Below are 14,096 nucleotides of genomic sequence, written 5' to 3' on the forward strand. Positions count from 1 at the left end.
GATTTAGGGTATATAACAGGAATTTGAAAATAACAAAATTTTAATTAAACACATTTTCTGGAAGCTTTCTCAAAAACAAAAAAACCCTCATTCAAATCTTCTGTACGCTCTGGTGTCCTGCACCATGGAGAGAAGAGGCAAGGAATAAGAAAAGTCTCATTGACTATGTTATTATTGATAGTGATATTGATAGAGTGTAACTGGTTATTACTAACACATTGTGTTAGTAATAACCAGTGCATGACCTGAGCAGAAATCCAACAGGTATTTGCCATTATTATTAGCTTTGCTCTTTTCTCCAAATTCTCCCCGTGTTGGTACATGATAACTAGGCAAATAATTCACCACTACAAAAACATACTGAATCAGTAAAATTAACTTTAAATAATAATTTTTTTTCAGATGTTCTGAAATCTCAAAACAAGTAGAGCATAACATCTATAACTATTCAGTGATTGCAACCTCTTGAATGAGAATGTCATGTACAATATTTGCCATATGCCTACCATAATATATTTTCTTGTATGTCTTTGCACTTTGGCACCTACCCACATAACATCTGGATATCTCACTTTATATGACATGACAAAAAAGTAGAAGTTGAAATTTCTCTCTAACCCACATAAAATTTATACATAATCCATATTAACATCATCATCAAAATTCCTGCCATGTATCCTCAAGAGGTGTACAGGATATGATAGTACTACATGAAAAATTTACATCATTACTAACTTCCTATCTATAATTTTCCTCCATATCAGCCTATTACTGTCAAGACTCCAACATTATCAGATCTTATATTTCTATCGTCTAAGGCACTTTGTACCATATCAATCCACTTATATCTTGGTCTTACTCTGGGTCGTTTTCCTACCATCCTGGCAGAGAAAAATTGTTTTGCTAATCTTTCCTCGCCTATTCTGTTCAACTGACCATACCACCTGAGATTAGCTCTGCTAACGCATTCCTGGATGCCGACAATGTCAAGTTCTTTCCTAATATCCTCATTTTTAATATGATATTGCCATTGATGCCATCTGTTTAAGCCCATAATCTTTTTCAGAACTCTCTTATCTGCGGTCTCTAGTCTTGGTCAAGTGTTTTAATTCTGACCCAGCTCTCACATCGATAAGTTAAAACTGGTTTGAACACTGTCTTGTATACAGCTAATTTAGTGTTCCGACTAATTTCTCTCTTATTCCATATGAATTTATTCAATTGACTTCCTACCATACCAGCTTTGTTGATTCTGTTGTCTATTTCTATATTTAATTTACCATCTTTACTAAAAATCGTGCCTAAGTAGCTGAAATGTTTTACTTGTTCCACAGGTTCTCCATTCACAACACAGTTAACAGTTTCAATGATTCTGCCTATTTTCATTGTCTTTGTCTTTTTATTGCTGACCTTCATACCATATCTATTACAACAGTTATTCATTTTAGTCAGAGAATCTTGCAGACTTGTAGCCGATTTATTTAGAAGTATAACATGATCCGCATAAAGCAAAGAGCAGACATTAACATCTCCAATTTTGATATCAGGTTTAATACCACTTTCCTTCATAATGTGATCCATATAGATAATGAATAACAGAGGGGATAATGTACATCCTTGTCTCACACCAGATTTAACATTAAACCATCTTCCTGTACTTCCTTCAATTCTAACTGCTGACTTACAACTCAAATAAAGACTAAGTATTGATTGATATAATGCCCCATGACACCATATAATTGTAGCGTATTGAATAGGTTCTCTCTTGGCACCTTGTCATATGCCTTTTCCAAATCAACAAAACTTAAATACAGATCTCTGTTATATTCCCATGCTTTCTCGACTATTTGTCGTAAAGTGAAGATCTGATCCTGACAGCCTCTAGTTGACCTGAATCCAGCTTGTTCTTTACCAAGCTTTTCTTCCACAATTCCTCACAACCGTTTCTCAAGTATACTTGCATATATATATCTTACCAGGAACACTCAATAGGGATATACCTCTGTAATTCTCACATTCAGTTTTATTTCCCTTTTTATATATGGGTACTAATGAGAGCTCTACTCCAATCATCAGGAATTCGTCCCTCTGTCCAGACATTCTGAACTATGCAGTGCAGCCACTGTAAGACTTTTATACCACCATACTTCAACATTTCTGGTCGAATATCATCTACTCCTGCTGCCTTTTCACATTTCAAGCCTTTGATGGCTTCAAGTATGGATATGTATTCCTGACAGCATGCCTGGTCATTGTTTTTTTTTATCACTGTGCTGTCATCACTGCTTGTTTCATTTAGCAGTTTTTCAAAGTAATTACTCCATACTTCATGGATATCTTTTTCTCCCATTTTCATGTCACCTTTATCATCTCTAACTCCTTTTACAGCACTCTTTCCTCCATTCCTAAGCTTCTTCAACATCTGATGTATTACAGATGAAATACATCATTTCTATGCTTCTTATCTAACAAGATTATGCAGATAGACTGTGCCTTTAAAAATATTATATGAATGTTAATGGTCCTCAAATTATTATATGCAATGGGGGGGGGGGGGACTAAATAAAACATATTTAAAAAAATATAAAATTCTGTACATTACCTTAACAAATAAGTCTGGCCAATTGGTTTCATCATGGAATGCTGAGAGTAAAACATTTGCTGCTAAAACAGAAACCAAGCTGTTTCCTTTAGTTTTAAAATTCACAGAAACATCTCGCTTAAGAAGACTGCAAAATGCCTTTAAAAACAAATACAAAAAACAAAGTTACTGCATATTGTTCATTATTATTAATCAAAATTTATATTTATCTGCTTATTTTTTTTATGCAAATTCCACCCATGAAAGGTTGTAAAACTATAAAACATTTAACATATTAGTACAGTAAATGGATCAAAGATTAGATGATCTGGAAACCCCACTAGAGGCAATATGAAACATTTTCAAACCATTACAGCCAAGCAATCAGCAGGATGGCAGTTCACACCGATGGATAAAATTCATCTCCTGCCTAAAGGCATTCACCAACACCAATTCCCATAGGATGCGAACTCACAGCTTGTTGTTGGAGAGCAGGCATGCTACTCACTTGGCTAACCAACCACACTGGCAAACTGTCAATTATTGTTGACAGTTTGGCAGCCTTGTTTGCAAAGTAATTTTATATCCATAAATATTTGTTTAATTCTCTTTTTCCTTTAAACCCATTCTCTAATATTAATTTAATAATCAATTAATGGTCTCATAACTTTGCAAATTCATAGAAATCTTAACTTTCATTCTTTAGTATTACTTCCTTCAGCCTAATTTCCCAATGGATTGATTAGGTTCATTGTTTTTTTGCAATGAACCTAAATATTCACTGCTCCAATTAAGTCTCTTTTTTAATTGTACTAAGTAGGCAAGAGATAGGACAGGAAGTAATGGAGTAATTACTCCATGAAGTAATGAAGTATGGAGTAATTACTTCGAAAAATTGATAAATGAAACAAGTAGTGATAGCACAGTGGTAAAAAACACTCAATATGCATACAGTCAGGAATACATATCCATACTTGAAGTAGAAAAAAGCCATCAAAGGCTTGAAATGGCAGCAGGAGTAGATGATATTCGACCAGAAATGCTGAAGTATGGTGGTATAAGAGTCTTACAGTGGCTGCACTGCATAGTTAGAAAGCCTGGACAGAGGGACGAATTCCCGATGATTGGAGTAGAGCTCTCATAGTACGCATACATAAAAAGGGAAAGGGAAATAAAACTGAATGTGAGAATTACAGAGGTATTTACCTACTGAGTGTTCTTGACATGATTTAGGCCAGTACACTTGAGAAACGGTTGAGAATAATAGTGGAAGAAAAGCTTGGTGAAGAACAAGCTGGATTCAGGCCAAATAGATGCTGTCAGGATCAGATCTTCACTTTACGACAAATAGTGGAGAAATCATGGGAATATAACAAAGATCTGTATTTAAGTTTTGTCGATTTGGAAAGGGCATATGACAAGGTGCCAAGAGAGAAGCTATTCAATATGCTACAGTTATATGGTGTCAATGGGGAATTATATCAAGCAATACTTAGTCTTTATTTGAGTTGTAAGTCAGCAGTTAGAATTGAAGGAAGTACAGGAAGATGGTTTAATGTTAAATCTGGTGTGAGACAAGGATGTACATTATCCCCTCTGTTATTCATTATCTATATGGATCACATTATTAAGGAAAGTGGTATTAAACATGATATCAGAATTGGAGATGTTGATGTCAGCTCTTTGCTTTATGCGGATGATGTTATACTTCTAAATAAATCTGCTACAAGTTTGCAAGATTCCCTGACTAAACTGAATAACTGTTGTAATAGATATGGTATGAAGGTCAGCAATAAAAAGATAAAAGACAATGAAAATAGGTAGAATCGTTGAAAATGTCAACTGTGTTGTGAACGAGGAACCTGTGACACAAGTAAAACATTTCAGCTACTTAGGCACAATTTTTAGTGAAGATGGTAAAATAAATATGGAAATAGACAGAATCAACAAAGCTGGTATGATAGGAAGTCAATTGAATAAATTCATATGGAATAAGAGAGAAATTAGTCAGAACACTAAATTAGCTGTATACAAGACAGTGTTCAAACCAGTTTTAACTTATGGATTTGAGAGCTGGGTCAGAAGTAAAACACTTGACCAAAGACTAGAGACTGCAGATATGGGAGTTCTGAGAAAGGTTATAGGCATGAACAGATAGCATCAATGGCAATATCATATTAAAAATGAGGATATCAGGAAAGAACTCTCATAACATTGGAGCATTCATGAATGCGTTAGCAGAGTTAATCTCAGGTGGTATGGTCACTTAAACAGAATGAGCGAGGAAAGATTAGCAAAACAAGTGTTCTCTGCCAGGTTGGCAGCAAAACGACCAAGAGGAAGACCAAGATATAGGTGGATTGATACGGTACAAAGTGCCTTAGACGATAGAAATATAAGATCTGATAATGTTGGAGTCTTGACAAGTAACAGACTGATTTGGAGGAAAATTGTAGATAGGAAGTTAGTAATGATGTTAATTTTTCATGTAGTAATATCATATCCTGTACACCCCTTGAGGATACATGTCAGGAATTTGATGATGATGATGATGATGGTCTCATAACTTTGCAAATCCATAGAAATCTTAACTTTCATTCCTTAGTATTACTTCCTTCAGCCTAATTTCACAATGGATTGATTAGGTTCATTGTTTTTCGCAATGAACCTAAATATGCTCTAACTAAGTCTCTTTTCTAATTGTACTGAGTAGGCAAGAGATAGGACAGAAAGGCATTTGTTATCTCTAACTTGTCTTGTAGTAAGCTTTTCATGAACCATAAATTCTTTAGTTGTGGACTTCACAACTGCGAAGTCCACAACTAAAGGTGATTGGCCCTATGCTTTTCAGTGTGTCCTGTGTCTGTAACTATGTGTGTTCATGGGGCCAGTTTGCCTGTTCTGGGGAATGAAAAACCCGGGTTTCCATAGGGAAAAAAAACCCTGCCTCCGATGAGACCAGCTAACTCACCTTTAGTCAAAAGAGACCAGATAAAGGTACCTCACATCTTGGAGAGGAATTGAACCCAGGACTTTCTGACTAAAAGGATACTTAGCTCTTTTCTCTCTTCCCCCCACCCACCTGAGTCATTTTAATTTCAAATACTTTTATATAAATTGGATCTTACAACCAGAAAGTCAAAGCAATCACAAGTTATCCCTTCTGTGCAAAAATGTAGCTTGGAAAACATAAAATAAAAATGATTCTGCTTGGAAAAGGATATAATGATTTAATTCTCAATACGATAAGCAGAAATAAAATTATTAATAACTTGTTATTCTAAGATGGTTTAACCAAATATGTTACAGAAGTTGCTAATAAGGAAATTTGCCTTGGTAATCAATATTAAAAAGTATTCATTCCCCAAAAAATTAACACATTCATGTCAGGATGTTTCATGCTGTAACCAGTTCAACAGCAGGCATGACACACCAAGAATGTCAACATGTTAATTAAAACGATAGTTGTTTTTACCTTAGCTGCCAAAAATCGAGTACTGAATGACACATCTAAGAAACACATTCATGAGTTCTTAACTACTATGTGCATATTTTCTCCATGATTCTAGTCAGTTTTTGAAAAAGTACTATCTTTCAGCAGTCCTTTCTGAATAACACAATATGTCACAAACTGATGATTCTTGTGAAAATGGCAGAAATATCAACAATGAAATTGCTTGGAGTCAAATTTTTTGAAATGTATTGCATGCACATAAACAACTGAAAGAGCCTGCTAAGCCTGCGATTAAACTTATGTAGATAAAGTGGCTTAGTTGGGCGAATGAATCTGCTTTCCAATAAACAGGCTGCAGGTTTGGATCTCACTGAGTACAGCAAATTTTGTTGTTATCTTAGGTGCAAGACCAAATGATTAAAGTTTTTTCCTCTGCTGCAGTTTTGCTTTTATATACAAAATGAAATGAATATAAGTGTAAGCAAACAAAATTTGTGTTAAGTTTCTTTATGATTAGGCTACTTATATATAGAAGCTAATGACTTCACATTAATTGACTTAGTATCCCATAATGCAAAGTTCACATCCTTTTGATTTTGTGTGATAAGGGGGGGGAGTTCTGATAAACACCTAGAACAAAAATGATACACAGATAATCCCCGTATAATGTGGATGTTAGGTTCCACAGAAATGCCACGTTATGCGAGTCCCAGATCATATAGAAAAAGTAGGGTTATGTTCCGAAATCGTTTTTTTTTAATTATATAAACAACAATGACATATCCAACAAAAATATATTTTTATTTAATTCAGGTAATTCAGTAAGTGAAGAAAACATAAACTATGAAACAAATACATAGTATAAACTTATAAAAATACAAATTGTACGTAAACTTCATTGCCCATAATGCATAAATATTTTAGGCAAAATAAAATAAAGTGCATATTTTAATCATCATCACTTCTTCAAAACTAAGATTTTGTAGATGTTCTTTATTTAAGAGTGGTCGGACGTGGGCATCATTTGTATAATTCTCATTGCATACTTGGGCTGGTTTAGTTATCAAGAATTCAGTAATAAGACCTTGCTTGCCACTATGCTGCAATTTTTTATTAAGTTCATAATATGGAGCTAAAGAAATATCCAATTGTCTCGTGAATTTTTCGGAGAGCCCCATTGAGGGATCGTTATCCATGAAATAACTTCCTAACTTTATTGCTGAGCCCAATCCTTCTGCTAATTTCTTTAATGATTCATCACACAATCAGAATATTCAGCACAACTTCCCCCACCATTTGGTTCGATGTCATCTATTGTACCAGTTCCTCCTCATTGAAATCTATTTACCCATCAGTTAATTCACTAATTTCGTTTTCAACCATATTGCAAAAAACTTAGTGGCCATTACTATAAAAATAAAATTTTTACTTAAAAAAATAAAATTACATATTGTATGTAACTAACCAGAAAATAAAGATGCTCAGCTTGAGATTAATACACTTATGATTTTTAATGTGCTTTCCTGGCAGAAAACGAAGACAATTTTCAACAAAAAACACTTTGTATGGTAAACAATTGATGTACATGTGTGCTAAAGGGTATTTCCCCTGAACGATACAGGCAGAAGCAAATTTAACAAAGATAAAATTAGATTTTTAAGTCGCGTGGTGAAAAATATATGAAAAGATAAAGGATTACTACAATTTGCAGACTGCGTTGTATAAGTACTGTGTTATACCACAAGAAAGAACATATCTTAAAACCTTTTATCCCAAATGTTTCATCAAATTGCAATAATGTTCTTTTTTTTTTTTTTTTTGGATATATAAGAAGACATGTCAGAGGTTTTGAAGAAATTCAAAGTCACAATGGTGTGGGCTGTCATCAAGTTTTTCATGCTGCAAGAAAAGTCCACAACTGAGATTTACCAAACTGTGAGACTTTAGGGGAATATGCCACAGCATATCCAAAAGTTGCTGGATGGGTGGCCAAGTTTAAAACTGGACATCCTGAAACAACAGATGCTGCAGGTCAGGAACACCTTCCACAGTGAACACACCTGAAAGCTTCAATGCATACATGCCATAATCTTTGATGATGGACAAATACCAGCCAAAAAACATAGCAAAGACTCTTCGGATATCCCGGGAATGAGTTAGGGTTATTATCCACCAATCATCTGGACATGCAGAAGCTCTCAGTGAAGTGGGTCCCCAAGTGTTTGAATGTCAACCAAAAAAAAAGACACATGGCCAAAGACTTTCCAAACCGAAAAGTCAGCATGGAAGGTTCTTGCCATTGTCTTTTGGGATGTGGATGGTGTAATCCTTACCAAGTGCTGCCTCAAAAAAGGTGAAACTGTTACAGCAGCAATTTATTCAACAGATCTGAAAAAATTAAAGGAAGTACTGAAGGTAGAATGCCACGGGAAACTGAGCAGAGGCATGTTGCTTTTACAGGACAACGTACCTGCTCACACTGCTCATGAAACCTAACAAACAATACACAACTTGGGATTTCAATGTCTGCTTCACCCACCCTATTCGCCAGATCTAGCTCCATCTGACTATTTCCCATTCTCAAATTTAAATAATTACTTAGAAAGGAACAAAATCTACCACAGATGATGAAGTAACATCTGCAGCTGAGGACTGGTTTGTGCAACAAGGGAAAGATTTTTTTCTCAGAAGACTGCAAATGATGTAGCAATGTTGTAACAAGAGTATGGCACTTCCTGGAGAATATGTAGAATAATAATAAGGCATATTCATTGATATTCATATGATATCAAATGGTGAATATCCATTATGCAATATTTCACAGCATTCTGACTAATACTGCAGAAGAAATATTAATAACTGAAGAACAAACAGAAAATAAAAAGAACAGAACACATTAAATATTATGATTTTAATCACTATAAAAATAATATCTATTGTAACTATATAAGAGAAGATGTTATAACATCCAAAATACCTACCTCTACTACCAGTTCTGTGCAAAACATAAGAGGCCTTGTCTTTGCTAGATACATTAAACTTAGATATAGAGAAGATTCTGGTTTGGCTCTGCACATTTTTAACTTCTTTACAGCTCCACACAATAAAGCTTCCACTTTTTCATCATCATTATTATCCTCTGATTCCAGAATCTTATTTAGCAATTCAAAAGATTCCACTACAACAAAAATAAATAAATTTTATTTTTGAAATGCAAGAATATGTATGCTAAATGCATTACGAGGAAAGCACCAGAGAAAGTAACATAGGATAATAACAAAGGGTAGATACCCCAACCCCCTCTTTGTTAGTCCATTTGAAAATCAATAAAGTATGCATTCTGCCCATATGCTTACAGTAATAGAAAGTACTGAGAGCATAGAACTAATTTGGTTTGCATATTTCCTACCACCCTATTAGTGGCAAAATATGGATAAATCAAAATTATGTCTGTTGCTATACTAAATGTTTAAATGTAATGCTGTGTATCAAGACTTATGCAAGCTAGTTTTTGTAACAATACTATATTATTTTGTGTGTCTTTATAACATATTTTAATGGGGCTGTTGCTGCTAGAGGGATTCATAGTGTGTAGTGTTCGTGAAAGCTCCGGATAAGATAAGTATTATTTTCAGTTATTGTTGATAAATTTATTTAATATTGCATAGTTTTGTTTGCCTTGCGTCTCTTAGTGCATCTTTTTGTGTGTTTTTGGTGTGTTATAATTTATAATTTGATAAAATAAGTTGCAAGTAAGTATGGCTCCAGTACGAAGGAAAATGGTGGCCAGTAATGATGGTTCGCCATTTTTATCAAAGAACGGTAGTATAAAAGAGATGATTCAGTGTACTAGCTGTGAAATGTGCGTTTTGCGGAGCGCGGTTGGAGTGTGGTAAGATGATAATAAAGGAGTGAATGTGTGTAGAAAATGTAGGGAGAATGAGAAATTGAAGAGTATTTCGGATCGTGAGTGTGATATTTTTGTCAAACTTCAGAATGAAGAAAATAGGGATATGACAAGAAACGGCGAGGTTGTACCAGAGAATTGTGAGAATGTGAATGTAGAAAGTGTGAATGATAGTATTAATGGTTTTACTGAGAATAAAAAAGATGAGATAGATGCAATGAGTGAGATCGCGTTGTTGAATGGTGCGATACAAAGGGCAAAACAGCAGCTAGAGCGTATGGGCAAAAGTCGACTGAATGAACCAGCCAATAATAAAAAGTATGACAGGAAAAATAGACATATGAGTGTGAACATGAACAAAATGAAGGATAGAGTGCTGTATGGAGACTCGTTAGTACGAGGTGTGATAGTAGAGGATTTGACAAAATCGTACCAACCTGGTGCGACCATAAAGGATGTAACTGAGTCTATTAGAGACAAAAGGAAAGGGTGAAAGAAATGATTGTTGTGGCAGGTACGAATGATTTGAAAGGAGACAAAATGGAAATGATAGAAGACCTGAATGAATTGTTTGAGGTAGCAAAAGAAAAGAGTGAGAGAGTTAGAATGATTAGTCTTTTGCCACGGTATGACAGTGAAATGTTTAAAAGGAGGGCCATAATTGCGAATGACTTTATGTGTGGGTTATGTATGACGAGTGGTGTAGAATTTGTGGACGTGTGGAGTGAGTTCAATGGGCGGAAGGATCTATATAAGATGGATGGCTTGCATTTGAATGGTTACTGTGTAAGAAGACTTGAGAAAGTGTTGCTGAATGTGGTGGATGTGCAAATTCAGGGAAACTAGATTTATTAAGGGGGGGGAGTAGATATACAGTCCTTAGGGAGGCAATTGAATGTAAGAATGAATATAATATGCCCAAGCAAATAAGGACAATAAATCAGAGTGGGATAGTTAATATAAGGCATCAAGGTAGGGTTGGGGCTAATGGGGGTCTGAAATTCATGTACACTAATGCTAGGAGTATTAGGAACAAGAAGGAAGAGTTTTTGGCCATGGTTAGCACTTCCAGACCACAGGTTGTTGGTATTAGTGAAACATGGCTGACAGTAGATGATATAGCTAGTGGGATTGAATGAGATGGGTATAGTGTGTTCAGGAATAAAATGGGCGGGAGGAGTATTGTTGATGATAGCTGATGAGCTGCAGCCAAGGAGAATAGAAGTTGAATTGCAGGATAGAGAAAAAGAGCACATTTGAGGCTGTTTGGTGTGAGATTGAGGCTAGCAGAACAAAATATACAATTGGGTGCTGCTATAGACCAGGAGATGGAAAAGATGGTGGTGACAGTATGCACAAGCAAATAGAAGAAATGAGTGGAAGGAGGGTGATTATTATGGGAGATTTCAACTATGGTCGCATTGATTGGAGTGAGGAGAGGACACACGGGAGGAAGGAATTGGATTTTATGCGGTTATTAAGGGATAACTATATGCGACAGCATGTAATGGAAAATACTAGGGGTCAAAGAGTGCTTGACCTAGTAATTACATCTGAGGATTTGGTTGTAACAAATATGACCACATTACCACCAATCGGTGAGAGTGATCATAGGGTCTTGACTTGGGAGGTGGCTAAAGGTGTAGAATTTTCAATTAAGACAGGGTACATGTGGAATTATCGGGCGGGAAAGTATGACAAGCTTAGGAGTTTGATTGGTTCAGTGCCATGGCATGTACAACTGCAAGGACTAGAAGTCGATAGTGCATGGTAGGTAGTTAAGAAGTGTTTGCATGAAGCAATGGCTGACTGTATACCTAGAGTCCGAATAATAAATCAACTAGGGGTTAAATGGATGAATAACACCATTAAGCTTGAGCTGCAAAAAAAGAAACAACTATGGAGGGAATTTAAGGAGAAAGGTGACCGGCAGGCACAAGAACGGTATAAAGCGAGGGCCAGAAGGGTAACGAGTGTGGTAAGAAAAGCAAAAAAGGATTACGAAAGAACATTGGACATGCAGGCTAAAGAGAATCCTAAACAGTTTTTTAGATATGTAGCAAGTAAAAGGAAAAATGTACATGGCAGAATGATTTTAAAGAATGCCGATGGTAGGGAGGTAACTGAATCAGTTGATATAGTTGAGTTACTGAGTGAGCACTTTGCAAGAATATATCATCCAGGTGGTGACATTGCAGAAACGAATGTACTAGTAGATTATACGGGAATTGTGGTGAATGATGTGGAGGTGAGTAGTCTATTGCATAACCTCAATGTCAATACATCTGTGGGATTAGATGGTATACCAGCTCGTATTGTACGAGAAGCGGCTAAAGAATTGTCAGTACCCTTGACCATTTTGTTTAATTTGAGTCTCGGGTCTGGGTTAGTCCCGAGGGGGTGGAAAGAGAGGAAAATAGTTTCACTGCATAAAGGTGGTTCCAAGACTGCTGTTGTAAATTACCGACCGATTAGCATAACAGGAATCATTGTCAAAGTCTTAGAGAAATTAGTCAAGAAAAGAATACAGGATTGGATAGATGAAAATGGGATTTTGTATGGGGGACAACATGGTTTTGTGAAAGGTAGATCATGCCTCAGTAACTTGCTCACGTTTTATAACACAGTGACAGCTGAACTGGATAGGGGTAATGGGTTTACAGTAATACTACTGGACCTTCCCAGGCCATTTACAGGATACCACATGGAACCCTAATCAGTAAACTGGAGCAGATGGGGATAGATATAGGGTTGGTGAGATGGATAGGAGGGTGGTTGAAGGAGAGATACCAGAGGGTGGTTTATTCAGGAATGGAGTCTAAAAGACGGCTTGTGACTAGTGGAGTGCCACAGGGCTCTGTTCTTGGACCACTGCTTTTCAATTTGTTCATCAATGATATAGGAAAGGATTTGAGAGGAAGTGTTCACTTGTTTGCTAATGATGCAAAGTTGGGTAGAGCAATTGTGAGTGCACAGGATGTCAAAATTTTACAGGATGATTTGGATAGTTTGGAGGACTGGGCTAGGAAAAATGGATGTCAATTTAATGTGCCAAAGTGTAAGGTTATGCACTTTGCGGTGAAAAGAATAGCAGCAGTATATCGCATTGGTGGAACCGTACTCCAGGAGATTGATGAGGCCAGGGATTTGGGAGTGTTGGCGGATAGGGAATTGAAGTTTAGGGGGCACATTGCAAAAGTGACTAAAACAGCTCACCAAATTACTTGGCTTCTGAAAAATACTTTAACATGCAGAGACAAACAAGTTGTTGTTCCTCTGTATCGAGCCTTGATAAGACCCCATCTGGACTACAGTGCCCAGTTATGGGCACCAGGGTTTCTTCGTGATGGGGAGGAAGTGGAGAGGATCCAGAGACGAGTGACCAAGATGATAGCAGGTCTGTGGAATGAACCTTATGAGAATAGGTTGAAGATTTGTGGGTTGCAGAAATTGGTCGATAGGCGAAGGAGGGGGTGATATGATTGAGACATTCAAATTACTGAAGGGTTTCTATAAGATTGATCCAGAAGATATTTTTGAAAATATGACTGGTGGTGGGAGGACTAGGGGCCATGAATGGAAGCTGGGCAAGAGCGTGGTTGACAAGGGTGTTAGAGCTAGTTTTTACTTGGAGAGTAGTGAATGAGTGGAATAAGCTTCCAGAGTCTGTTGTGGGTGCTATGACCGTGAATGAGTTCAAGACAAGGTATGATAGATACTGTGTGAATGTCGAATAGTTGTTCTTGACATGATGTTAGGGCCTCCCTCGATGAGTCTGTCGACTCCTTGGAGTTGTCCGGAACAACAACAACAATAATAATAATAATTATTTCACCACACATCAGGAGAAAGGAAACTATGAAATTATTAAGTTCTCATAAGATTTCACAGGATTAAGACCACCTGCAGTCAATAGGCTGCAGATGGATTGAAAATGTTCTAAAAAATTCACAGTAAATTAATATCTGAGAAATTTAGTCTGATCAGACTTAAATGAAAGGGAATATGGTTGTTTCTTACACTGCTTAAAGCAATGCCACAAATAATTAAAATTTGTCTGGTAATTTGAGCACAATTGAACTAGGAAAGGATCAGCAAAGAAAATCAATAACTTGCACAAAGGAATCAGCACATCTTAGCAACCTTCCAAATTT

General features: G+C 36.3%; 1 protein-coding gene across 4 annotated transcripts in view; it reads right to left on the minus strand.

Moving 5' to 3' along the window:
• IntS1 (integrator complex subunit 1) overlaps positions 1-14,096 on the minus strand; it is a 664,867-nt gene that overhangs the window by 596,424 nt on the left and 54,347 nt on the right. For all 4 annotated transcript variants that reach the window (XM_090410538.1, XM_090410537.1, XM_090410536.1 and 1 more), the window contains exons 5-6: positions 9,017-9,213; positions 2,603-2,740 (exon numbers count right to left, since the gene is read on the minus strand). In XM_090410538.1, coding sequence (XP_090266664.1) covers positions 2,603-2,740; positions 9,017-9,213 — 335 coding nt within the window. The remainder of the gene's footprint in view (positions 1-2,602; positions 2,741-9,016; positions 9,214-14,096) is intronic.

This window comes from Typopeltis vanoorti, chromosome 20 (genome assembly GCF_054136105.1).
Source record: "Typopeltis vanoorti isolate ZY-2024b chromosome 20, IOZ_Tvanoo_1.0, whole genome shotgun sequence".
Taxonomy (NCBI): Eukaryota; Metazoa; Arthropoda; class Arachnida; order Uropygi; family Thelyphonidae; genus Typopeltis; species Typopeltis vanoorti.